General features: G+C 52.5%; 2 protein-coding genes across 4 annotated transcripts in view; both read left to right on the forward strand.

The window, feature by feature from the left end:
* The first annotated feature begins 259 nt into the window (after nt 1–259).
* Nucleotides 260–10,859, forward strand: AK4 (adenylate kinase 4). Its single transcript, XM_072342985.1, has 5 exons — nt 260–521; nt 5,357–5,476; nt 7,032–7,204; nt 8,059–8,177; nt 8,803–10,859. The coding sequence occupies exons 1-5, from the start codon at nt 377–379 to the stop codon at nt 8,915–8,917; spliced, it is 672 nt and encodes a 223-aa protein (XP_072199086.1). The 5' UTR covers nt 260–376; the 3' UTR covers nt 8,918–10,859.
* Nucleotides 10,860–12,138: 1,279 nt separating this feature from the next.
* Nucleotides 12,139–27,091, forward strand: part of DNAJC6 (DnaJ heat shock protein family (Hsp40) member C6) — a 38,192-nt gene continuing 23,239 nt past the window's right edge. The window contains exons 1-2 of one of the 3 annotated variants that reach the window (XM_072342938.1): nt 12,139–12,322; nt 19,659–19,779. In XM_072342938.1, coding sequence (XP_072199039.1) covers nt 19,767–19,779 — 13 coding nt within the window. In that variant the 5' untranslated portion in view covers nt 12,139–12,322; nt 19,659–19,766. Of the gene's footprint in view, nt 12,323–19,598; nt 19,780–27,091 lie in introns of those variants that run through there. The other 2 variants (XM_072342937.1, XM_072342936.1) reach the window with 2 other exon arrangements.

The following is a 27,091-nucleotide window of genomic DNA, read 5'->3' on the forward strand; positions in this document are numbered from 1 at the left end:
CGCCCCCCCCGCGCCGCCCATCGCTGTGGGTCCCGCCGTGCGGCCGGACTCCAAATCCCAGCGTGCCGCGGCCCGAGGGGGCGGGCGGAGAGTCCCCCCCTCGTTCCTGCCGTCCGTCCCGCCCTCCCCCGTGCTGATGTGTACCGTGTGCGGGGAGGGGGAGCGGCACGTCGCGCCCGGCGGCCGGCAGCCCCTCCGCGCCCCGCTCTGAAGGCGATGCTGGTGCCGTCGGGGCGCCGCCCCCCGTCGCGGCGGGTCCTCCTCCCACGGCCGCGGGCTTCCCCCGCTCCGCAGCTCCGCGCCGCGTAACGCGCCGTGCCGCCCCGCAGGGATCCCCCCCCCCCCCCCCCCCCCCGGCCGGCTCCGGTAGGCGGCCATGGCCTCCAAAGTGCTGCGGGCGGTGGTGCTGGGCCCCCCCGGCTCGGGGAAAGGGACGGTGTGCGAGAGGATCGCCCGCAGCTTCGGGCTGCAGCACCTCTCCAGCGGCCAATTCCTGCGAGAGAGCCTCCGCGGCGGCGGCGGTGAGTGCCGGGGGTCGGTGCGCACCGACGGGGCCGGGGCGCGCTCCGGGTTTTGTCCGTCCCGTTGAGCCGCGGCGTCCCCGCGCTCCGCCGCCGAGTCGGGGCCGTCTGTGGGTCGCGGGCTGTGGCGTCGCTGGGTTTCATTTATCGTCTCCCTTCTGTACCCTGAGGTTGTGGGGTGACTGATACGATGGGGAGGGTTCCGTCCCAGCCCTGGGCGCTGCTGGGGCTGCACCGGTGCAAACGGAATCCTAACAGATCCCGAGTTGGAAGGGACCCGTGGGGATCGTCACGTCCAACCTCCGGAATAACCCACGCGGGAGTATTCAGTTCGCTGGATTTGGCAAGAGCAGAATTAGCCATTGGAACTGCGTGATCTTTGAGGTGCCTTCCTACCCAAGCCGTGGAATAGGAACGTTGCAGTGTGACTGAGGGCGGATGCTTGAAGTTGTGCAAGGGATGCACGCGTTCATAGGGATCCCATTGGGAAGCAGGGTGCTGCAGCTGTGCAGGAGGGCTGGGGAGATGCTGCAGGGTGCCCGTGCGTGCCCCCACTCATTAAGCTATTTCTACGATCAAGGAGTGTGGGGGGACAGCAAGCCTCAGCCCACTCTGTATTTCATATCCTAAACCTTTTGGAGAGCTGATAGCATTCGCTGTGCCCGCTCTATCGGATCTCCCAAACTTCAGGTGCCAGCGGCCGCTGGGGTGGCTGTGGTTGGGCAATTGCAGCTTGCAGCAGCTCCTGTGCCCTGCTGCTGAGCGAGGGACCAGCCCAGGAGGAAGCTGACTCAGAAGAGCCGTGGAGTGGCATCCATGCAAAACAGGAGGGGGGGAAATAGGCGCATTTTCCCTTTTTAGAGGTGTGACAAGAAGGGAGGGTGAATGCCGGGAGCTGTGTGCGCCGCGGGGCGTTGCTCACCACCCTGCCTCTGGTCACGCAGTTAAAAAGACCCAGATTTCCTTCTGTAAATAAAAAGCACAAAAATATTTCCTTTGGAAAAGAGGCTGAAAAATCAGAAAGTCCGGCTAACTTTTGGCTGGGCTGCAAAGCACCTGAGGGCAAAGCTAGGCGGATTTGCAAGGTGTGGAGGTTTGGCCGTGGGTGGGGAATGCTCCTGTGGGCATCAGGTGTGCAGCGCTGAGCTGTGTGCACCCACAGGCTTCCCTGGGTTTTGTTTGCAGCTCTTTGTGCAGGAGAGCTCTGGGGATGCTGCAGGAGGAGGGAGCTGGGTTAGCCAAAGCCTTCCAAAGTAAACTTGGGCTTCCAAAGGAGACAACACCGAGAAACATGGATAAAACTGCCCAGAAGTAAAGCAGCCTCAATTTGGCACAGCTGATTGTCCTTTCAGATGCCACCTCTGGCACAGCTCTGGTCACAGCTCTCAGTAAGGTGCAGCTATTTGCTTTTCTTTCCGCTGTTTGCTTTGGACAAGCTGTTACATGAGCGTGCTGCCATGTGCCAGCTCTGGAGGAAGCTAAATGGAAGTAAATTCCCTCCCTGGGTTTATCATCTGTGCCACTGACATTGCACTTCAGGGCAGAGGAACCACGTTACAGCGCCTAAAGGACTGTTGGGGGGGAGGTAGAGCAAGGATCATAGGTGGGTTTTGTGCTTGCTGCTGCAGGACATGGTTCATAGGAAGCCAGTTAATGAGTGTCTTGTTTAGCGACTGCCCTGTTGTACAGAAGTGCTTTTTGTGGATCTTGGTTGAAGAAAGGTGCTTTTGGTGCTAGGCAAGGCGTGACGGAGGACGGTGACTGTTTTATTCATCTGGTTCAGGCCTCAGCGCCCAGGGCTTTATTTCTGGTCTGTGCAGCATCCTGGGCTCACAGCAGGACCCAGTTAATTTGCAGTAAAACTGCTCTAGGCGATGCCCGGCTCTGTCCTCTCTCCTGCTCACTGTGCTGCTTGGGATGCAGTGGTTCCAAGGGCCATCTGCTTGTGGATGTCCCCAATGTGTGGCTGTGCCAGGCTGCAGCTCCCCAAAGCTGGGTCCTGCCTGCAGGGATGGGGTGAGTGTCCTGGGCTGGGGAGAAGCACCTCTGAAAACTAGAGGGAAATATCTGGCCTTGGCTGGCCGGGGTTGTTATAGCTTGGTGCACAGATAACTGCGGTCAGTGCCGCATTAACCACTTGGAGCTTCTCCTTCTGTTAACTCCAGATTGCTCTGTTGGAGCCTCTGTAAGAAATCATGCAAAAGGTGGCTCCAAGGGACCAAAAGTCCAAGGTTATTTTGTAGTGTCCGGCCAGGAGCTGCTGGCCAGCAAAGCTGTCATGCTCCATGCCAAATTCCTGCACCTTGTGCTTGGGAACAGCCTCTCCTTGAGCCCCTGCAGCCTCTCCTCGAGCCCCAGCTTGTGCTGCTGCCTTTGCAGGAGGTGTCACAAGGCTGGGACCTGCCATGTTGCTCCGATAAGAGTTGGGAGGCACAGATGAACTAGGGTTACAGCAGGGGCTGAAGTCCTGTGTTAAACCCGCGGTCATTAGCGGTCATTAGATTATGTGATAGCAGTGTGGAATTTGGCCCTTGTTTTGGAAGGATGAACCCCAGATCATCACACAGCGGGATCGGGATCTGCAGGGATATCCATGCGTGGGCATGCCCAAACCCTGCTGCCTCTTGGCTCAGGGCTGGGGCAGTTTCACCACAGAAATGCATAGGATAGATTGAGAAAACTGGAGACAAAAGTAACCCAGCAGGGTTGTGCTGCAGAGGTGATGTGATCCAGCACATCCCAGGTGCTGGGGGCCAAAGACCGGGTAGTTCCATGCATCCTTTACAGGAACTATCTGCCCATTCTGCAATATGAGCGATGCCTTGAGAGCTTGGGAGGAGGCTGAGCAGGGGGTGGAGAGGCTGAGGGGCTCCGGTAGCAGTATGAAAGCATTGCAACCGTATGCTGGTGCATTGCCCCTCGTGTCAGTGCATGCACTCCTATGGTGGTTCGTTGCCCCCTTGCTGATGTGTCTCCCTTTGTATGCCAGAGCATTTCCTGCACTAAGAGCAGCAGAGAGCTGTCTGCTTCTGTTATAGCCCTCTGGTGCATAGCTATGGCCTTGGGTGGACATGTGAGATGCATTTCCAGACTTCCCAGCTGTGGGTTGGGGTGTTTGTCATCAGCAGCTGGTCCTGTGGGTCCTTGGGACAGGAGTAGGACCTGCAGCTACAGCCTGGGCTCTGCTCCCTCAACCAGCCACAACCCTGCAAGCCTTCTGGCAGCATGCAGGCCACGTGAATAAATATTCATAAATGTAGGTGGATGCAATAATATTTATGCCCTAGCGGGTCTCTGTGCTGGTTGCATAAGACATAATGTATTCTTTTCATCCTCGTGTGCTTTCCTGAGCAGGAGGGCGACATATGGGCAGTGACAAAGAGCTTGTCATTGAACAAGGTATTTTCTGCAGCCCTGGGGATGCAGCGAGGCTACGTTGGTTGCAGAACGTTTGTGGAGCAGAGGGAGGGGACCACCATCATGTCCCTGCTGACTCATTCCTGCAGCCCGGTGACTCAGCGCTTCGTGGGCAGGTTGCCAAAGGGGCAGCCCCTTTCATGCCATGCTTCATCCACACACATTGCTCTGGGAAGGTTCCCTGCAGCCTCACACACCCGGAGCTGTGCTGCACAGGCTGCTCCAGGCTCCATCCTCTAGGTGAGATGGGCTCTCTGGGAGCTGTGCTTCTTGCACCAGACCCTTCTGCGTGCCAGAAATTCAGCCTGTGCTCTGATGCAGGTGCCTGACCAGCTTCTACACCTTGCTGCAGTTTGGCCAACCGAGCCTGGAGAGTCCCTTCTCCTTCGGCCAGCTTGCATCTTTCAGCTGCTTCATTCCAAAATCCACCAGTGAGGGGAATTGAGACTGTATGTTGTCAGGCTCAGACAGAAGGGGGTGGAGGGTCCCTTCTGGAGGGGGAGATCAGCTACAGACAGTCCCACTGAGGGGAGGATTCTGCAGGGAACTTTGTCCTGCTGCAGCTCCCTTCATGCCCAGCCACCCATGCAAAGCCCCAGAAGCTCACCCAGAAGGTGCAGCATGGCTCTCAATACTTCACACAGAGGACTCGTGCTCCGGGAGGGCTAAAATATGCTGTCCAAGTAGAAGACTTGCGGAAATGGGCTGCAAAACCCAACAAATGCTGTTAGGTGCTCTGGGAGGGGGATACACTCAGGTTTTCTTCCCTGAATGTATTCTGAGTTGAGGCTCAGAAGCCTGAAAAGCCCATGGCTGGAAAGTCATGTTCTCCTTTCAGCAGCAATAGCAGATGCTCAGGGGCGTGGGTTTTCAGACAAGCTTTCTGATGATGCCTGTTTGCTGTTACATTTTACACGTGACATTGGGTAATGTGTGCAACGTGTGCATCCCTTCAGATAATTGATAAAAGATGGTGCGGTGTCTCACAATGTACACGGAAGCAGGAGGAAGCAAACTTGGTTTGTCTCAGTCAGGTTATGAGCAGTACCCAAAAGCATCATTTGTCCCCATAACTTTATGGGAAGGTCCTCTGAGGCACAGTAACTGCAGCTGTAACACTGGGCGTGTAGCAAGGGATGTCATGATATACAGTGTGCAGAGCAGGAGGTGAGCCTGGCTGCTGAGCACAGCTGCAGCCGTGCAGTGTCTTGGTGACATCTGATGCAGGTGACCTTGCTCATGTTACCCCTCACCACGTGTTCCCCAGCTCTTAAGGAGCTCTGTGTTCCCCGATGTGCTGCTGGAAGGGTGAGCGATCTCTGAGGGCAAGCAGAATTTGAGGGGGAGCAATACTGTTTCATGCAGAAATGTCACGCAGTTTTAATTCCCTTTTTCCTTTTTTTTTTTAACATGAACAGAAGTTGGCGTCTTGGCAAAGCAGTACCTCGAGAGAGGCCTTCTGGTACCCGACCACGTCATCACACGCGTGATGATGACGGAGCTGGAGAAGCGGCGAGCGGAGCATTGGCTGCTTGACGGTGAGTGCATCTGCGTGGGCAAAACCCAGCCACCTTTAAAGCGTTGCTTTGCTCCTGGTGGGTTTGGGAAGACCAAAGTGCCTCTCCTGGTGCTGCTGGCAGTAGATGGCAGGGCAGGTGGCAGCAAACTGCTTGCAGAAGTAGTGCTCTCGGGGATAGCATGAGGTACGCCTGTTTGTTGTAGTAAATCAAGAGCTTGAGGAGGGACTCCATCAGTTTGAATCTGCTGAGCTAAAAATAAGGAAAGGCCCTTACTGTGTGTGGGTGCCATCAGCTGGGGTCAGTGGTCCTCTCTGGTTCTGGCAGCAGAGCAAGGAGAGAAATTGGTTTGTGGCTGTTGTTTCCCTGAGCCTGGAGAAGCAGCATGTGTGCGTGCAGTTGAGCTCATCGTGTTCGTGGGGAGAGAGAGAGGTATTTCATAAAACAGCCCCTGGGGCCAGCGTGCAGAGCGGGGCTGGCCAAGAAAAACTCCTTCACAGCTCCATCTGCATCTGAACGAGCTGTGATCCCAAGCCATACATCCACCTGGGGTGGAGAAATGCTCAGAGCAAAGCGTGTGGGAGGTGAGCAGCAGAGGGAGGTGAGCAGCAGCCGGCTCTGAGGGCAGCACTGAGAAGAGCTCGGGGGTTTGGGCAGGGAAGGGATGGTGGGACTTGGTGGGGCGGGTGTGACAAGGGGAGGAGCAGCCAATCTGGTTCGCTTTCAAACAGCTTGTTACTAATGCACTTCAAAGTAAGGACGGGAGAGTTCCTCCCCTTGTTTTCTAGTTACTAAGTTGCAAAATGAGGAAAGTGGGCGGGCAAAACGCCCCAAACTCAACCTCCACTGTAACATTTCATTACTTTGATAGTAGCACTACTCCCTTCACTGGAAACACGGCGACAGGCAAATGTTACATCAAGTAGCGCAGCGCAGAAAGTATTTTGTATTACAGCTCTACTGCTTCTCCATTCGTGAGTGTTTGTAGCCCAGCGCTCACTCAGAGCCAGGTTTGCCTCCAGGGTGAAGCGTGGCCGTGGGTGGTGGGCATGGATCTGGGGAGCCTCCTGCTTTGCACAGCGACCTCTGACAAGGAGCTTGCTTATTTCAAGCAGTCCATTCAGTAACACAAAGAACAGCCCAACTTGACTTGGTAAAGCAGATAGCGTGTATTCTTTCTCACGCTGACTAATCCATTAGGTCTGATGAAGTCCTGGTGAGCTCACAGCTAATAATGCTCAACTGGGAAAAGGCCTGGGGTATCTCCTGGGGCTCTGCAGGTGTTTGCTGAGCTTAGTGGTGGCCTGGAGAGGTGGGGAAAGTCCTCATGCCGGGCGCTGCTTCCCAGGAGAACAGGAGCCTGCAGAGATCTGTGTTGTATTTTGGGAGCTGGTGCTGGAGGAGCTATTTTCTGCAGCAGCCATCTGGTGGATGGCTCTTTCGCACCATGTGCACTGCAGCGAGGAGCTGTGCTATCTTTGCAGCATCTTTGCAGCATCTTTGCAGCACCTTTGCAGCAAGCAGCCATGTGCTTTTCTTCCAATCACCCTGCTGTGCTGTGGGTGCATGCCTGCAGGTTTCCCGCGGACGCTGGGGCAAGCTGAGGCACTGGACAGGATCTGTGAGCTGGACCTGGTGATCAGCCTGCACATCCCCTTCGAGACATTGAAGGACCGCCTGAGTGCCCGATGGATCCACCCAGCGAGCGGACGGGTCTACAACATGGAGTTCAACCCTCCTCATGTGCATGTAAGAGCTTGGAGCAGCCCTCTGCTGCGTGAGTGGGCCCCAAAAGCTTCAGATACCACTGGGGAAAAATCCTGTGTAGCAAGACCACATCAAAAGCAGCATAGCCAGCGGATCAGGGTAACTGATCCTGCTTCTCTGTGCTGGTGAGATCTCACCTGAAGTACTGTTGTCCAGATGTGAAGTACTCAGTACAGACATTGACCTGTGGACTGCCTCCAGGGGAGGCCCACAAAAATGCTTCCAGGGATGGAACACCTTCCTATGAGGACAGGCTGACAGCTGGGGCTTGTGCAGCTGAAGAAGAGAAGGTTACGGGGAGAGCTGAGAGCAGCCTTTCACTATCTAAACAAGGGATGCAAGAAGGAAGGGGACAGACCCTCGAGTGGGATCCGTGGTGACAGAACACAGAAATGGTTTCATATTAACGAGGGGAGATACAGATTGGATAGAAGGAAATAGGTTGTTTTTGTTGTGGTGGTGTGTGTGTTATATATATATATATGTACATACATATAGATGTAATGATAAGGGCAGTAGAACACTGGCATGGGATGCACAGAGAGGCAGTGATGTCCCATCCCTGCAGACCCCTAAGGTCAGAGGATGGGGCTCTGAGCACCTGATGGAGCTGTGGGTGTCCCCAATCATTGCAGGGAGTGGGACCTGATGGCCTTCAAGAGTCTCTTCCAACTCAAACCATTCTATGGTGCTATGAAGACCCTGGGATGCTGGGGCCCCTGATGGCTTTGGTCTTGAAAGCTGTTCTGCAGAGTTGTGCACAATGCCTTTTGGTAAATGAGGTTTGTACTAAGTGCTCAATGAAAATGCTCTTGACAGTGTTTGCCTTTCTGCAGGGCATTGATGACGTGACTGGTGAGCCGCTGGTCCAGCGTGAGGATGATAAACCTGAGGCTGTCACTGCCCGGCTCAGAAAGTACAAAGATGCTGCAAAGCCAGTGATAGAGTTATACAAGTGAGTTCAATCATGTGAATAAAGCACAGCCCTGCTGCATTCTGAGGGCAGATTACTGTGTGCTACACCCAGGGCCATGGAGGTGGTGCTCTGCAAAGAGCAGTTTACTTCACTCACCAAACCCATAGCAGCTTTCTGTGCTGCTCCAAATAGCATCAGTGAATGGGTTTATTAACTAATCCCCTGTGCTGTGTGGGTCTGAAATGGTATCTTTGCCTTGCAAAAAACAGTCCAAGGCTCCTGGGTTTGGCTTTTAAATGAAGTACTGGGCAATTAGCAACAGGGCAGAGGAATCAAGGGCAAAGGGTGGTAGGAAATACATAGATCGGGTGTGTATACCTGAGGGGAGATGAGAGGCATCCTGCAGCCCCCTGCATGCAGACACGTGGGGAAAAAGCTATACTGTAAGCATCTCAGTAGCTGCGTGTCTCTAAAGCTCAGAGCTGTCACCACTTAGAGCTGTGCATTGCTGCACTGATGCCCCAGGGCTGGCTGGGGTGGGTGCGCTGTAAGCAGATGATCACACTTCAGGATCTGACCCTGCAGTCCACACTGTTACTTTGGAAATACACTGAGAAATGTCTTGTTCTTACCCTCTTGGCACTAACTGCTTGACTCTCTTCAGGAGCAGGGGTATCCTGCACTCATTTTCGGGGACAGAGACCAACAAGATCTGGCCATACGTGTACGCTCTGCTGTCCAACAAGATCCCTCCCCTGCGCTCAGAAGAGGAGCACTAAGCAGCTTGGGCCAGGGACCAGGACTTGGTGTGATAACTGCTTGGTTTCTCTGCACGGTGCTGGAGCTGTGCTCAAATTAGGCTATCATGCAGTACCACCCCCAGGTGTGCTGGGTAACAGCTGTGGGAACATGGTTATAGCCAGTATCCAGCTGAAAAGATCTATGCTTACAAGGTCAAGTCTGCTAGAATAAGTGTTATTTCTTCTGAGGCTAGAAAATATTCCTGCCTGTGATCCAACCACGCAGATCAGTGATGCAAACCTAGGTCGTGATTCTTTCAGGTTTACACAACTTGCTGTGATCTCCCTGCCACCCCCATATGAAACACCAGCCTCTAAGCCTACGATGTGCCATTCCATTGCCCTACAGTACTGTTTACCACAAGTCTCTCTGTTGTTGTCTTTTATTAAAAATTATTTTCTATTCAATTTATTTCTTAGAGAAATAAAGCTCTGAAGTGCAAGGCTTCAGCCTGGTGGGAATTGGTGAGGAACACAGAAAACATTCACACTAGAGATCAGAAATGTGAAGATCGCATTTCCAGTAACAGTAGGCACAGGAGAGGGAAAACACAAGAGGTAGAATACGTACTTGTGCTTTTCCCATAAGGAGAGATGAAGACAACAGTAGAAAAGCTGCTACATGTTTTACTTTTCATGAGCAGGTGTGATGTGGAGCAGGAAGGTGAGCAGGCCCTGGTTTGTGTTTACCCTGTCTGTAGCTTTCCATGCTACAAGATACGGTCCTGTTTCAATAGCTTCTCCCAAAGATTTTAACGTGTTTTGGTGAGAAACAAAGTCATTCCTTGTTTTCTGCTGCCTTTGTCCTACTGGGAAGGGGCTGTCCCAAGGATGTACCTCCTGCGGGGGGTTCACCTGCAGCAGCTGTGGGCTCTGGCAGTGCCGTCCTGCTGTCTGTCCCTGATGTCTGTGAGGGCTGCCAAAGTGACCGCACCCCTTTCAGCAGTGCTGTGTGTGAGTCTGCATCTGTCTGGAACAGCGTTAGCGTGCTCCTGCTGCCCAGCAATTGGTTTGCAAACAAGATAAAGGCCTTGTTGGTGCTGTTCCAACCCCTGCACACGGGAGCTCTGGGCACAGCCACCAGGTCTATGGGGACGCTCCCCCGGTCTCCTCCAGTTGCCTTATTTTATAGACTCTATATTTAAGAGAAAAAAAGAAAGCAAGGTGTGTATTTTTTCAAGTTTAAAAAATAAAGCTGAATTTTAGCATCTGCTTTGGAGAACGCTTTGCTGAGCTGCTTGCTGCACTCTGCCAGACAGTAGGCAGGGATGCAGGGAAGCTGTCACTGTCCTCCAGCTGTGCAGTCAATTAGAGCAGCCTGGGCAGGTTCCTGTTGCTGGAATGTCACTGTGTTGTTGCTTGGAGAGCAGCTCCACAGCAGGGCAGAGAGGACCAACTTTTTAGGGAAATATTTCTTTTAGGATTTTTTCTTTCCTTTGCCCTGGGAGCGTTTCTCTGAGCCACCCCCGCCTCGATGCCACCAGCAGTTCTGCTGGTCACTGGTTGAATTGGGGACAGCTTTGCCCTCGCTTTCTCCTGATAACACAGCCAGAATCCATCACAGTCTCTCGCAGTGACATCTCTGGCACTTGAACTCTTGTTTCAGAGCCTTCGAGCTCTCCCGTAGATGCAGAACCTTGTGGCCACGCATCCCTCCAGCCCTCAGGACAGGTTTTTCTATGAGTTGTACTGTGCACTTTGGTGGACCAAACGCTGGGCAGTGCAGCCCTTGCTCTTCTCTGCCCCTGTGCTGTGAATCTCGTGCTTCCCGCAGCCTCAGTCGCACTGTAGTGACCAAAGGGCAACGGGTGCCCACATCCCAGTATGTGACACTGAGTTTTGCTCCTGGAGGATCCTCCCGGGGAATCTCCTTTGCTGTGCTGCTGCTTGGAAGATGTAAATAAATTTTTTCTCCTGCTTATCCCCAGCTTGGTGGTGTCTGTTTGTGAACTTTGCCCTGTGGCCACTGAGCCTTCCCCCACACTGAGGCAGCAATGGGTCATATTTGACCCAGGGTTTGTCCATGGGAGGCTGGCACCGGTGGGCATGAGAAGGATGGGAGGGAAGAAGAATGACAGTATCCAACTCAAAGTGGAGGAAATGTCCCCTGTATGGCTTTTGGTTGGAACGTGATGCTGCTGTTTGAGTCTTGTTGCAGCAAGCTTCTTTCCTAGAACCATTCAGGCTGGAAAAGCCCTCTGTGCTACCCCAGCCCACCTCCCCATCCCCACTGCACACGTCCCTCAGTGCCACGTCCCCACAGCTCTGGAACTTCCCCGGGGACAGTGACCCCCCAACCCCTGGGTTGCTGTGCAGTGCTGAGTGCTCTTTGGAGAGGAGATATCCCCTAATATTCAGTCTTCATTTGATGCAATCCAAAACTAACAGCTAAGCCAGGCAGCTCTGAGATGCTATGGGTGAAGCCGGCTGTTCCTCTCCTATCCTCAATGTGTGTGGAGCAGTTCTGGTTTCCCTGTTTAACTTCCCCCAGCAGAAACAAGGCAGAGCATGAGGCACTGCAACACACACAGCTCGCTCTGGTGCCCCCAGTAATCCGTCACGTGGGTTTGGGCACAGGGAATTAAAAGCTGGAGGTGCCCCCGCTCATCGCTGCAGATCTGATCGTTGGTTCTCTTTAATTACCAACCAGCAGCTCTGGGGACTCAGTCTGCCCTGGACTCCAGGGTCCAATCGGTGACACTGTCCCATAAAGCGACACTACCCCATAATGTGACACTGCCCCATAATTTATCACTGTTTTCTCAACTGTGGGTCCATAGAGGGGAAAGCAGCCTGGGCATCCCTGTAGATCCACAAGCAGAGAGCAGCTAGGTGTTCCTTTGAGCCTCAGAACACTAAAATCATTACAATTCCAACCTTTCTGTACAGTGCCGTATGTTGGCAGCCCAGGCCGGGGGCAGGCAGCAGCTGTATGTGCGGCATCACCTGCTGCCCACCTCCCTGGCGGCCCCAATCCCTGCGCATTGCTCCTACAACCTCCCTGGAATCGCACCGGTGACCGACGCGGGGTTCGGCGTGCGGCTCGGTGCCGAGCCAGGAACACAACAAAATCAGGGGAAAAAAAAAAAAAAAACCAACCACCACCAACAACAACGAAAAAAAAAAAAAAAAAAAAAAAAAAAAGAAGAAGAAGAAGAAAAGGAGAGGAAAGGAAAGGAAAACGCACGAAGTTCCCACTCGCTCCCGCCCGCCGCTGACTCCGGATCCCGCTCCGTGCCGCATTTTGGGAGCCGTGTTCCGCCCGCCCGCACCCTCTGCCTGCACCCTCCCAGATCGCTGCCGCCGCCCCGTCTGTCCGTCCGTCCGTCCGTCCGTGCGTGGTCCCACCGGGCGGGGGGAGGATGGAGCCGGCCGGGGGCCCAGGTGAGCAGAGCGCAGGGAGCGGGGGCTGCGCCGGGGGGTCTGCGGGAATCCCCCCCACACGGAGCGGGGCTACGCGGGGCTCGGGGCTGTGCGGAGCCGCGGGGTCGGCAGCATCCCGCATTCCGCATCCCGCCTGGGCATCTTCCCAGGCACCCCGACCCCAGCTCGGCGCCGTGGGAGCCGTCGGCGCGCGGTGCCGTCCCCACAAGGGAAAGGGAACGATTTTTAGGGTTACAGATCAGAACTGGAGCCGAGCTGGGAGCGCGGCTCCGCTGCCCGTTCCCCGCAGCGGGGTGCGCGGGGGTACGTGGGGCTCGGCCCCGCCGCCGGGCTGACCTTCAGCACCGAGCCACGCAGCGCTGCCTTCCCCTTAGCAAAGCTCGGGGAGAAAATAAGAGGGTGATTGCGTGGGGTTCCACTTGCTTCAGCGCTCCGGGGCCAGGCAGCCTGCTGAGGGAGCAGAGCCCCGCTTTCCTGGTGCGCTGGTGGCCGGCATTACTGCAGCCTTCATTTGGGTATTGCTGAGGGAAGAGCAGCAGCAGCAGCAGGAGGAGGAGGAGGAGGAGGAGGGATGTTTTGATCAGGTCGCCGGGTCTGCGAGCTCCAGGCTCCTATCAGCTCCTGCTCTCTGCTGAGGGCCTCCATCTTCTGCCATCCCTTCCCCAGCAGATTCCTTAGTCATAGCCTTCCCAGAGCGGGAGCAAACCAACCCCGGATCGCTGCGCCCGGCGATCCCATGGCACAGGCAGCGCGGAGACAACCCGGCTGCTCTATATTTAGACAGCAGTGACACAGCTGATGGCCCCGGCAGCGCTGGCAGCCCATGGTTGCAGCATTTCGGGGCATTACGCAGACCCGCGCGGCGCCCTTGAAGCGCTGCGTCGCTCTCAGCGCCAGCCCCGGCGTTTAGCTGCTGACCCCACTAATCTGCCCCGCTGGGTTTAACCCGAGGCCGTGCTGTGCCCGGAGCAGGGCACGCTGCGGGCTGGCCAACGGGCTGGATTTGGGGCTGGGGGGTGGAAGGAGTCGGGGGGGGTTGCTGCAATCCGGCCCCGTGCGTGCCGCCCCGCGCAGCAGATTGGGAGAATAAAGCCCCGGGGCTGCGATCCCAGCTGGCACCGTGACGCTGCGGCTCCCGAACGCCGCAAATGGGATTATGGGCGCTTCCCAGCGGCGGATGGAGTGGCCCTGGGGAGAGCTATAAATATCTCTTCAGATTTCTTATAATAAAATACGAATACTGATTTAGGAACCCTTACGGCAGTTCACCTTACGATAGTGGATGGAACCTTGTGTTGACAGGTAGACAATATACAGATTTTTGCCTAAATAAATTCTTTCCGGGAACCTAAAATAGGAAGGAAAGGGAAGTGGCGCCCGCTTGGATCTGCATCCCAGCTGGGAAACTGATCCGAGGCAATAGGATGTGCTAACAGACATGCAGAGGGGCACGGGAAGGCAGGGCCTGCGGTGGGGATATGCATCCCCTGCCCACCCCAGCAGCTTTGGGAGAAGCAGCCAGGTGCCTTCAGCCTGCTCTCCTCCTGCAGGGCTCAAGCTTTTCATCTTAATCTCCATTTCTGCAGCGTTTTTATTTCCTGGTGAAAGCAAAACCTGGCCTGAGCCGTGGTGGGGGTGGACGCAGCAGCTCCCGCAGCACCGCTGTGTCTCTGAGGAGCTGTCTCATTTCCCATTGGAGATGTCTTTTCCAACCTTAACAGTTCTGTGCTCCTACCAGTTTTTCCCCTTTATTTACCACTGGCCTTTTTCAAATGCAAACAGTTCCCTTCTGAACAGAAACGCTTGCAAGCACTGGGTTTTGCACAGAGAAGGATTTTTCTAGGGCTGCTGGGCAATGGGTGCAGTACCGCTGCCATGGAGGTGTCAGTGTGTTTCTGAACTCATCCCTCTCCTTCACCTCGAGATCACACACAACACATTCTGACGGCTTGCAGACAAGCTCCTAAAGCCCAGATTTTCATGGCATTGGCCTATTTGTAACATACACGAGGATGGGAATAAGAAAGGGGAGCAATGACAGCAGTTAGGCACCAAAATACCTGATTTTTACCCAAATCCCTTCTTGTTGTCTCCATGCAGACAGTCCCTGAGTGCAGGATGGGTGGGCTGTGCACTTTATCAGGGTGGAGAGGCACAATACAAAACCCCACAGATGCAGCAATCCCTGCCATGTACCATCACAGAGGGCAGAGGCGGACGGGGAGATAACAACAGTCCCATTGCAAGGCACTGGAAAACAAAATAATGATAAGCTGTGTAGATAAAGGGGAGGAAGGCAGGGAAGGAATGCGAAGGGCTGATTTGTGTGTGCTGGATATAGCCCATGGCCAAGTGTTTGCCCCAAAGCAATGACCAGCAGGAGAAAGCAAAACATACAGGCCGCAGTCTTTCCATCTTCTACATTTTTGAACCTCCTAGTGAGGTTCTGTTTTACTTCATAACAACAATCCCAAGCTGCTCTTTTTCCTTCCTCCCTGTGCCTGAATTGCTTTGGTTGGCCTGGCTGCCATGGAAGCTGCTCACTGGGGTTCTTGGTGTGCATGCAGTGAGGCCATCCAGCCCAAACTCCCCACATGCTCTTGGGATGACTGTACTTCACTTCTGCTGCTACAACCAGAACTCATGCATTTGTGTGAGCACTTTTATTACCATCAGTGTTCAGGGCAACTGGTGCTTCCTCTCTAGGTGTTCCAATGGGGACCACAAACAATGTGAGTTTATGGCCATTGATTGACCAATGCTTTTGTATTCCATCCAGGATCTGAGCATTCTGGCCAGGCCTGGCTGCTGTAGGGGCTCACGGTGCCCTCGGCTGCAGTAAAGCAAAGGTCCTGGTGATAAGGCTGTGTCTAACACAAACAAGTCTGAGGCTTTCTCAGGGCCACGTGTGCTTTTCATCAGAGACAAACAAGGCAGGAATCACCAGGTCAGAGGTTCCAAAATAGCAGATGGGGCTCACACAGGGTTGAATCCTCTCACCACTCTCTCTACCCAGCTCCCTAAAGATCCCAGTCCTGTAGCAAGGTACATAGCACAGCGGTGTGACCTGCTGTGCTACTGAGCAGTCTGTATTTCTCCATCACGTCTAGGCATAGACAGGAGACAGAACCACATGGTTGTCCTTGACTCCAGTCCAAACATTGCTTATTTATCCTCAGCACAATCCTGACACTGCTCTGAAGTCCTCTTTCTGGCTCTGGACCAAATGCCTTCACCCATTTTACTGTCACATGCCCATTCCTGGAGCAGTGCAGGGGAAGTGGTGCTCCTGACCAGCTCATGGTACTGACCAAGTGATGAAGGAAGGCCCAGAGGTGAGGGCAAGAGATGTCCTTCTCCCTGCGCCATTTATATCCTGATGTAGTTTGGACTGGAACCCAAAGACTGAGCCTGGTGCTGCAGATAACACACAGGGTCATGGGAGGGCCCAGATACCCCATGCAGGTGTGCCCCACTAGGGACAGGCTGCTTTCAGGGAAGATGGGTGTTTAGAAGAACTGTTGCTTCTGTTGGCCTTAGGGAGCAAGGAAAACCCTTTGGCTGTATGCAAGAACATTCACTTGCTGCCCCTTGCAGAGGTAAAAAATGATCTGATAATTGCCACATCAGTGGGGAGGTAGGAAGGTAGGATGAAGCATTGTGGTTCTCAGGCCAAGAAGCAACATAGACTCATAATGACCTACAACTCTTCTCTGAGGTGTAATTATTTCTCCTGGTTGATCAGTGCTGCTTGCTGATGGGAAGAGAGGTAGAACTAACCCAGATGGGGGCTTGCTGGCTTTAATCAGTTCAGTAAGATGTGCTTAACTAGAGTTAACGAGATGCTCTTATTTAAGATGTTGGCAGCTGGAGAGGGCTTGAGTGCATTGGAGTCCTCCCTGGGGTAGGGCTGGTGAGGGAGCTTTTCCCCTCAGCACAGTGGCTTAGAGTAAGTTTCTTACAGGCTGTGTCCAGGAGGAAAGGTTGGACAGAAGGGTGCAGTGATGCTCTGCTGAAGGAGTGCAGTAGGAGCTCAGGTCAAAGCAAATGCCCACGGAGCAGGTTCTTTGCTGCCCATTGGGGCTGAGCTGGTGTGAGCAGGCAGCGTAGAGGCTGGGGAAGGGTTGTTTTGGAGTTCGGTTCAGTAGTCAGATCTTCTGTGGGTCAATGTGATGCTGCCATAGGTGGTTCTGGTAGATCTGTAGCAAACCAAATGTTTTTGCTCCAGCTCTCCATGGGGTGCAGGATTTGGTGCTGAAGGGTTCTCCAGAGAGTGGCTTCAAGAGCTTTTTTCCCCTCTCTTGTTCTCCAGAAAGCCCATTTTGTAGAATGCTCATTAAAGAGCTCTTGAAGGGAACCTAAATCAGGAGCTCTGTGAATTGAGGTGGTTTGATTGGGATTTGAGTGCTTTGAAGACAGGGAAGGGCAAAATGTTAATTGTCTGGAGCATGTAGTGATGTGCCAGGGTCCCATTGCAAGGAGTGGGGTGAGAGTGAAGGGGAAGAGGGAAGTCCTGTCCCTGGGGCTGAAGGGCTTTTTGGAAGTGGAATTATGAAGTCCAAGCTCTGTATGTTTATTTACAGTCAGTGACAGCGTGGTCTTTTTGGGGGGTAAGATTAAAGGAAACTTCTAGATTTGAATTTAAGAAACAAGCAAAGAAGTTCTGCTTGACTTTTCTTTCTGGAGTACAGCGACTGTTGCTCCCAGGCCCAACATGTGAGGGATGAGGAGTTAAGCTGCTTGAGCGAGCTTTGTGTTCCTTAACAATACGTGCATTTTTCAGCCCATGAGAGCAGCCTCAGCACAGCCCTGCTGGTGCTGTGTGCCCTCATCTGTGCAGTCACACCTGGCTCTGGGCCTCCTGCAGAAACACTCTGTGCTGTGAGGGTTCATGGTTCACAGTGGAATGCCTTTGAACAAATGTTCAGCTCATTGAGTTTTAGCGGTATCGCCCTGGATGGTAAATTAATTTTCAAGCTCTAGTTGTAGTTCTTACAATGCTGCTATGTGTTCATGGGGAATTAAGAGTTTAATATTTCACCTTAACTGCTCAGCTTGTTAGGGAAGAGCTGGAAGAAAATGAAGTTGCACCTCCAGATATTTGGTGCTTGATTACAGCTGCTGACACTGACTTTTGCCCAGGAGAGCTGCAGCCCAGCTGGCAGCACAGGGTTGGGGGCTGGGCTACCAAGTGACCCTGGGAGGTCAGCAGTGGGGAAGGAGCTCTTCCCTCCCTGGCCTTTAGCTCCCTAGTGTGGACGGCGCCTGCCAGCCTCACCACACACACATGACAAAAACACCTGGATTATCTGGTAGCATCATCAGCCATGACTCAATAAACCTTGGGGGATGTTGAATTATTCTAAGCAGGTGTTTCCTCGTGTCTTTTTGATTTTGTTTTTCTTTCTTTATTCGTGCTTCTGGAAGTCACTCTGTATTTTCTTGACTTAGGTGTGGCAAATGGGTGATGTGAGGGAAGGGAGCACATTCCTATTGGTGAGCATTGCTACCTACACATAGACAGCAATGTATTAACAGCCCAGTAAGGAGGGGGCAGCAACCTCAAACTGCTACTGTGAGCCACTTATGTCAGGTTAACTCATTTGAGTTTGTTTGTTTATAAATCTGCTTGGGTCTATTTACTGAAAAAATTCTGGGTCACAGATGTACCTTGTTTGCAGCACAATGTAAAACTGCTGGAGTTACATAAACAAAAACATGCAATGAGGTATGGCTGCACCAGATGCCCACTGCCCTGCAGTGGGGGAGAGGAGAGTTTAACCCAAGTGTCAGAAATATCTCAAGTTCTGGTTATTGCTTTCAAAGTGAGCCCAGGCTACTTTTTAAAGTACAGTGTTTTGTGCCTTCTCTGTAAAAGACTGAGGGCACAGCTGTTGTGTATGGATGCACCAACTTTTTTCCCCCTTTATTTTATTTTATTTTATTTTATTTTCTGTCTCTTGAGAGGGAAAGATGATACCAGGTGTGCAGAGCTAGGCATGCCTCATCACATGCTGGGGGATGTGCTTTGTGTTGGTCTGAAGTCTGTGCACGTGTGAACAGCTACAAGAATACTGGAGTGCTAACAAGATAACTGGTGCGGCACTCAGCTACACCAGCAGGATTCTGAGGTGTCTGTGAGTGACAGGATGAAAGGGAGTATTACAGGTTAGGGGCTAGTGTGCTGGCAAGGAACCCTGCAGAGAAGGATCTGGTTGACTTCCCATGTAAGTGGTTGGCCACGAGGCAGCAGTGTGCCCTAGTGGCCAAGAAGGCCAATGGGATTAGGGGTGCACTGTCCAGAGTGTGGCCAGCAGGTCAAGAAAGGTGATCCTCCTCCTCTACTCTGCCCTGGGTAGGGCACAGATGGAGTACTGTGCCCAGAGCAGGGATGCCCAGTTCAGGGCAGACAGGGAACTGCTGGGAGAGCACAGTGGAGAATGCAGACATGGTGGGGGCCTGGAGCCCCTCCTGAGGGAGACAGACCAAGAGCTCTGTGGCTGTTCGCCTAGGGAGGAGAAGGCTGAAGGGTATCTGATCAGTACTGATCAATATCTAATGGTGGGAGTCAAGTGGGTGGGGATGGGATCTGTTCAGTGGTGCTGAGACAGGACAAGGGGCACAAGTTGGAACATATGAGGTTCCACCCGAACGCTGGGGAGAAACTAATTTACTCTGAGGTGGCAGGGCTCTAGCACAGATGCCCGGGCAGAATTGGACTGGGAGATATCCAGAAGTCCCTTTGTACCCCTGTGTTTCTCTGAATAGCTTTAAACTGTAAGAGGGGAGAGGTAGGTTATCTGTTAGGAGGAAATGTTTTGCCACGATGGTAGTGAGGCCCTGACACTGCTGCCTGGAGAGCTGTGGGCCCCCATCCCTGGAGGTGCCCAAGGCCACGCATGGGGCTACGGGAGCTGTCCATGACAGGAGCTGGGACTGGATGGGTTTGAGGTCCTTTCTTACCCATCCGGTGATTCTGTCTCAAGAACCTCCCGCCATCTGCTACACCCTCCTCCTCTGAGCTTAGGGGTCGCGCTGGGAGCGGGCAGTGCTGCCGGGCGCAGGATGTACGAATGCACCATTTTCCGTTAAGATCTTTCTTTCCACGGGATCTCGGATCGCGGCCTCGGCCCTTCGATTGCTTCCGGGCCCGCGGGGGCGGGCAGAGCTCAGCGGCCGCCCCGTTCCGCCCCGTTCCTCCCCTCGGGGCGGCCGGAGCGCTCATCTTCCGTCCTGCCCGCGGCGGCACGGCAGGCTGCCCGCCCGCCTCGCCCCTATGAGCCTGCTAGGCGGCTACCGCAAGAAACCCGGAGGTGACGGCTATGAATCTTTGCAGCTGGTGGAGAGCGGCGCTGAGGGAGGCGGCGGTGGGCCCGGCGCGGTGGGTGCGGGCGGCCGGAGCCCCGCGCGGCAGCAGCAGCAGCACCGCGCCGACGGCAGCACCATGGACAGCTCCGGTAAGGGCCGCGCGTGGGGACAATGGCAGCGCGGACAATGGCAGCGCTTTGTCCCGGCCCCGCCGGGCTGCGGGGGTGGCGGGGTGGTCGGGGTGGGTGGAGGGCGAGGCGGGTGTTGCACAGCCCTTCCAGCTCGGGGTGCTCTGTGAAATCAGCTCTTGGGGTCTTCTTGCTTTCACCCTCGTTGGAGGAAATGGTTATTTGGAATGTAGAACGGATGAAGGGTGTTGGGGTCCTTTCCCCGCGTGCGACCAACTGACCTATTTCCCAGAATCATTGGTTTTCTTTCCCTCACCCAAAAAGCATCATCCAACCAAGGTGCGATAATTGTGCTGGAGGATGCAGTGCATGCAGCGTTTTTATTTAATCAGGGAGCGGGGGACCAGATGGTCTTCAGGACTGGTAATGGGATAGAGAGCTCTTCAGCTCTGTATCACAGGTCCAAATTTGCCTTGGTCACCAGCCTTCGGGAATTCTCATCCAATAGCTTCTCAATGAGCTGCTGGAAGGAGCAGCTCTGCTTCTGGTTGCTCAGAGGTGCCCATGCAGGGGGCTTCCAAAGGCCAAACCTGGGCAGGATATGCCTTGTCCCACTGTGGGGGACTGACCCATTGTCCATCCGTCATGATGGAGTCATGTCGCAGAGGTACCTGCACTGCTCCATGAAAGAAAGGCGTGGGCCTGGGGCACTCAGAAGCATTCCATTCACTGCCTTTGTTTTAACATGGTAACCTCCCCCAGTGGGAAATAAATCCTCCTGACCCATGTCTGGATGTGGGTGAGGAGAGCCATACCTTGTATTCTTTTCACGTTTTCTCTGATACAACGAGAGCAATGTTTTCCTCTTCCTCATTGCCATGTAAATGTGCTTTCTAGAGATCTTCAGGCTGTCTTTGTTTTTTGTTTCTTTTTTTTAACTCTTTTTTTTTTTTCTTTTTTCTTTTTTCCCACTCCTGGACTTTAGAACTGCATTTTAATTTGCTGCTATGATACCTTTGCTATAGTAGCTTGTAATATTAATGTTTGTCAGTAGATTCTTACTTGCAGCAGGCTGCCGTGTTACAGTTGTTTGGATCTATACAGTGGCATATCTGCTGCATTGGTTAGATATTGCAGTCGGTTTAACCTCTGTCATTAAGGCAATTATCTGAATGAGTTTCCTAGAACTTTCAGAACCACTTACCCCCAGCCAGGCGTGGGCTCGCGTCAAGTCACAGCTTTTGTCTGGTGTCAGCTCGCGGTGTTATTTCAGTGTTGCTGCTGCAGTCGCTCTGTTCTGCTTCTTCAAGCCATGCCGCTCCCTGCTGAGCCAAAAAGAGGTGTTTGTGGATAACCAGACAATACCTTTATTTACGGCTTCCGTGCAATATTCACCCATTCCAACAGTTTAGCTGCAAATACAAAGATATCCCAGAGTGTTAATTGTACTAACTCCCCCAGCCTGCTTCTGGGATGCTCTGCTCTTAAATACATGGGACTGGGAAGGCCATGGTTAAGGGCTCTGCTTCATGCGCTTGGTGCTCTGGATATTCACAGCAGTGCCTCTCAGTCTGCCCAAATCTTACAGCCATGCTCTGGGCAGCAGGGAGCCACAGGCCTGGTTCTGTGGCCTTTGAGTTGAGTTTAGAGAGGTTTTTTGGTAATTGTAGTAAATTCGTATGTTGTGCATATAAGTACATATTTTTGGAGAGTGTCTAAGTCTTCACGTGAAGTTCAAGTACCTAATGTGATGCTCTGTTTCAAATGTGAATTCCCAGCTGGTATCTACCTTGTTCATTTAAACACTGGTTGCTGATAAGTGACAAATTATCAGCCCATAGCAAAGACGTTTTTCTTTGCCAGGGGTGAAATTGTAAAAGCTTCAAGAGCCGTATCCATCCCTCACGTGTGCTTTTGGCTTCTGGTCACTTAGTAGTTGAACTGTGGGGCAATTTATCTCCAGTGCTGTGTGAAGATGTGTCATTCTGGGGGGAGATTAGGTGGCAGTATAAGGGAAAGACAGGGCAATAAAGTGGCTGTGGTTTTGGCCAAAAAAAAGCCACAACATTTTTCTTTAATAAATAGAGAATATATTCAAAGGAAATATTTGAGATTCTTACACTGGTGGTGACAAGGTCTAACTTCACCTGATGGGCAGCAGCAGAGAGTTTTCCAGTTTTACACGTAGGACCCTGGGGGGAAGGAGGGCTTGGTGAGGTGTGATGAAGGTGGCAGTGATGTGTGATGGGGGTGGCAGGGCAATGGAGTCTCTGCACCCAGCAGTGAAGTCTTCGGGGCATCCTGGCCCAACCAGAGCTCTTTCTGTGCATCCTTCCCACCCCGCATCCTGCACTTCCCAGGAATTCTGTTGTGTTATTTTTCCCTCTGTTTGTAGACAATGGTTTTGTGTATGGTAGAGCAGCTTCTGCCTGTTACCACAATGACTGGGACATGCCTTGGGGATTATGGAAGTCTGACTGGAGAGGAAAAGTGCTTAAGGCAAAGTGCTGACAGCTCTGGGGCAAATTATGTGTTGGTTTAATTTGTGTGGCTACTCCTGCTGGGGCTGCAATGACACAAACTCATGTCAGCTGAGAAAACAGCCCCATGTTGGATTTTGGGTTTTTTTAGGGTACCGGTGTGCTCGGGCACTGTAAGTGGAAATTTCTGCCCGCATTTGTGCCTCGCTGTCAGGGTTGGATTCAGCTCAATGGAATCAGGAGCTTCCCCCCACCAAACCGGGCTGCCCAGAACCCCAACCAGAATCAAAGAAGGGATTGGAAGGGGCCTCAGCAGATCATTGAGTCCAAGCCTCTGCTAGAGCTGTTCCCTAAAGCTGGTTGCACAGGTGGGTGTCCAGACAGGTCTTGAATATCTCCATAGTAGGAGACTCCACCTCTGTGAGCAACCTGTTCCAGTGCTGTCAGCCTTACTGCAAAGAAGATCTTCCACATGTTAGTATGGAAAATCCTCTGTGTTTTATGCCATTACTCCTTGTCCCATCGCTACGCACCACTGAGAAGAGCCTGGCCTCATCCATTTGCCTCCCACCTCCCTTCAGAAATTTATAAACATTTATCAGATCCCCTCTCAGTCTTCTCCTCCTCAGGCTGAACAGACCCAGGTTACTCAGCCTTTCCTCATGTGGGAGATGCTCTAGGCATCTTACATTTAAGTTATGTGAGGCACTAACACTATGTGTGACTTCAATGTGTCCCTCTAGCTGCTGAGCTCTTAGCACCTGATGCAGTGCTTTTCACAGCCCCGCCACATGTGCTGGATGCTGTACAGTAGCAGGGTCTCAGTGCCTGGGTTCACCCATGCACTGCAGCTCACACTTCCCAAAAGCTTCAGGGTTCAGGGATGGAGGAGAGATGAAGGGAGAGTTGTGCTGGAACTGGCAGGACACAGAACATTGCACGTTCAAAACCAGAATCCCAAGAAGAGCATCTGTGTGGTTCTCACTTTGTCATTTTAACCTGTTAATTTCTGAAAGTGCTCAGAAGAATCTCAGCAGTGGAGATTCAATCGATTTTGGCTTTTGCTGTGGCATTCAATCATGCTTGCTTAGCAGCTTGCTGTGTGCTGGAAGAGGAGGAGGGGGCTCAAAGAAACACAGGGAGATGAAACCTGTTACAAAATGAGCCAAGCCTTTCTGTGCCACTCTGGGATGTTTACAAACTCCCTGATCTACGAGATGGCTTTGGGATAGCCCGACTCATGCTGCAAACTACCTCAGGCAGCCTAACTGCAAAAGAAAATGGTTTACATCAATTGCAAGTGTACCAGTCGAGGTTTCTTCCTCTGCTTCACACCTGCAGACCCGACCTCTTGCACATTGGTGATTGCTTTTCACTGAGTCAGGAGAGAGACGTCTCCATGTCACTGGCATGGGGACAAAGGCCGGCGCTGACAATGTTGTCTTGTCTTCTTTTCTGCCTGCGTTTTCAAACAAGGAGGCTCCGCTTAATGGTGCCTTTGTTTGGTTGTGTTTGGGACACTTGAATGGTTTGGTGTTGGCAGTAGCTTTTTTTTATCCTTTTTTTCCTTTTTTTTTTTTTTTCTTTTTTGGCAGAGGGAGAATGTCAATTTGAAGAGCAATTTCACAGTTGTGCTGAATATTCAGTGCTCCAGCCTCAAATGCATTTTGTCACCGTAGTATTACTTTCATAAATAAAGGAAACCATATAACAAATGGGGAAAAAAAAGTCCTGAGGAGGGGATATTCTTTCCCCTCCCAATATTACTTTTAACTGACAAAACAGTTTCCTCTCTTCATTGTAATCTTACATATTGCTTTGTACACAGTATGAGCAGTATTAGTTAATTTTTCAAGCAATAGCAGAAATAACTTAATTCTTAAATCTCTGTGAAGTTTGCATTTAGGCAATCTCCAACGAACCTTAAAACAGCAAGCTTTGTGCTCCTACTCTGTTACCTCCAGAACTGTATCCAGGACTCAGAAGGGGCTCCTGGGCTCCCTCCCTGTTCCAGGCTGCCCCAGGCTCTGAGAGCTTCACTACTGTGGCTGATGGCCCTGTCCTGGCCTACGCACAGCAAACTGAGCACAGAGGGATATAGTGCTCGTGGGAGGAGGAATGCAGCTTTTCTTTGCAACCCTGAGAGGGAGGCAACAGCAGACGTTTTGCCCAGCGTCAGCAGAAATGCACTGCAATGTCCCCATGCCAGTGATCCCTTGTAATGAAGCCCAAACCTGGAACTGTACAAAGCATCTCTGTTAGCAGCCTTGCGGTTCATAGACTGACAGTGTGGTTGGGTTGGAAGGGCCCTTAGAGCCCACCCACCCCCATCCCTGCTGTGGGGACACCTCCCTGGCCATGGACATCTCTGGGCTGAAAGTCCACATGGGTGCAGTGCCAGAGGACTGCAGGAAAGCTGCAGTAAGTGAAGAAATGAATAATGAGAACAGCCACAAACAAATCTTCCCTCACTCGAATCAATTATTAAGATGCATCAGTCCCACAGCCCATCCTCTCCCAGCTTTGGCTGCTGTGCTTGTACACTTGTGGCGGGGGTGTTGCTATTGGTTTTGCAGACAAACACTTGAGTTTTGAGATACCTGTGCTCACTGTGGGAGGGAATCTAATGTGAGCTGGATTATGTGCTAGGGGGAGTGGGGAAGGTGGCTGAAGGCTCTGGGGCTGTGCTCTTCAAAAACACAGCTGGCAAGTGAAGCACTCAGTCCTGAATGCTATTGATTGCCACTAGATGCAAAGGAGCCGCCTGCCTGGACATCCTCAAGTAGTAACTTGATGCTTCCCCCTTGAAATGGGAGCATGGACTCTTCCAGTGATGCCTGTGCATTGATTTCAGTCCCTGTGCTGAATGTGGGGATAGGGCAGTGTGATGCTGCGGAGGAGCTCCTAAACCCGAGGGAGTCTGGGCTGGTGTCCCCTAATGCTGGTGTTAAACACGTCCTGCCCTAGGCAGGCTTTGCTAAGGGATGAACGTGAGCAAAGCAGCGTCGTGTTTTGCTGGGTGCTCCTTAAGAACAAATAATTTTTAAAAAGCCACAACAATTTAAGCATTGTTGCTGAAGCCACAACAACAGCATCTCAGGCTCTCTCAGATGGGAGCCTTTACAAGGGCCCTTTCTGCCCCGCTCAGGGTGCCTGCACTGTGTCTCTGGCTCCCCACTGTGCCCCACTCCATCTGGGGGGAGTGACAGGCAGCCCTGACCCTGAGGGGAGGGCTCAGTGCTTCCAGAACACCGGGAGGAGGCTGTATATGAGGCAGCTACAAGCTTCATCTCAGTGTGCGGTCAGGCTCTTGTGGCACCATGGAAGCAGAGCACAGAAGAGTATCTGATGTTCCCAAAGCTGTCCCCATTGCTTTGACTTGAAGGAGAGATGAAATAATGGAATTATGGAGTGGTTTGGATTGGAACAAATCTTGGTCCCTGGTTTGGATTGTGCCAGGGGAGAGTCAGGTTGGATACTGGGAGGCACATCTTCTCTCAAAGTATGGTCAGCACTGGCACAGGCTGCCCAGGGCTGAGGGCTCACTGTTCCTAGGGGTGCCTCAGAGTTGTGGGGAGGTGGCATTGAGGGATGTGGGCATTGGGCATAGCTGGGCTGGGGTGGGCTTTTGGAACCTGGAGGGCTTTTCGAACCAAATGGTTCCGTGGTTCTAAAGGAAGCACAATCAGCAGTAGCTCCCTAAGCAAGAGTGTGACCTTGGAGATTGTGTTGCATAGCATGGACAGGCTGAAGTGAACCTGCTTTCTTTCCTGTGGTTTCATGTCTGCATTTTGTCTGCCCTTGGCATGAAAAAAGGGTTTGTTTACCCTTGCTAAGTAACCTACAACACATAGCACTTAGCTGCCTGATCCTCCATTTGCAGACATCTTGCTTTCACCTCCAGCTCTCAAGCCAAGTATTGCTTCATCAGCACCGACTGACAGAGCCTTAAATGCCTCTTAAATGTCGGGCTCAATTCCCGGCAGGGCTGGAAGGCACAACCTGTGGTTCTTAGCAATGTGGATTGCTTGGGGGTCTGCTGCTTGGAAACCCACCAAACATTTCTGATGTGCAGGATAGGCTTCCATAACAGGCAAGTGAGCAATGCAGTGCCATCCATCAGCTGTCTGTCTGCATGCAGGTTAGTTTTGTAGTGTGGCTAATAGACTCCTGTTGCTGGTTTTGTTGTGCAGAGGGCAAACAGATTGCAGAGAGTCTCTTGGTGGGGTTCAGTCTCTCCTGATGCAGCAGCTGCTGTGGTGTTTTGGCTGTTTGTGCTGGGAGAAGTTCTGCACTGCTCATCCTTTTCCTAAAGCTCTGAAATTAGCTGGAGGACTAGGAGAGATCTGAAGTACATTAATAAAATATCAGCGCTCTCCAACTCCCATCCATGCTGCATGAGCCTGGTGCTGTGCAGCAGCTCCTTCACCTGCAATCTGTCCAGATGTGTGGAATCCTACAGGTGGCTGTTGATGAGAGGGGGCTGTGGCAGAATGCTCCTATACAGTGTACTTGAGCTCTGCAGGGAGGTCAGCAGGATGGTGCTTCAGTGGTGGCTGCTGGAGGTTTATTACGAACTGTAAACAGTCCCTTCCTGGGGGAGGCATTAGCTCAGAGCAAGGAGCTTCAGCTGTAACAAAGTCAAACTCCAGCTCATCAGCTGAATGGGAAAAGCCAGGTGAATAAGGAGGAAATGTTTTAAAATGAAAAGGGGAGAAGGGGAGATTCAGGTTGGATATTAGGAAGAAATTCTTTCCCATGAGAGTGATAAGGCCCTGGCACTGCTGCCCAGAGCAGCGTGTGTTCCTCATCCCTGGAGGTGCCTGAGGCCTGGGGCTTTGGGACTATTGATG

Source organism: Excalfactoria chinensis, chromosome 8 (assembly GCF_039878825.1).
Source record: "Excalfactoria chinensis isolate bCotChi1 chromosome 8, bCotChi1.hap2, whole genome shotgun sequence".
Classification (NCBI taxonomy): Eukaryota; Metazoa; Chordata; class Aves; order Galliformes; family Phasianidae; genus Excalfactoria; species Excalfactoria chinensis.

Bases quoted from the DNA above. Each gene is read 5' to 3' on its own strand.
- AK4 (XM_072342985.1), top strand. From the start codon at position 377: ATGGCCTCCAAAGTGCTGCGGGCGGTGGTGCTGGGCCCCCCCGGCTCG. The intron at 522-5,356 runs GTGAGTGCCGGG...TAACATGAACAG, and splicing joins GAGCCTCCGCGGCGGCGGCG to AAGTTGGCGTCTTGGCAAAG. The intron at 8,178-8,802 runs GTGAGTTCAATC...GACTCTCTTCAG, and splicing joins CCAGTGATAGAGTTATACAA to GAGCAGGGGTATCCTGCACT.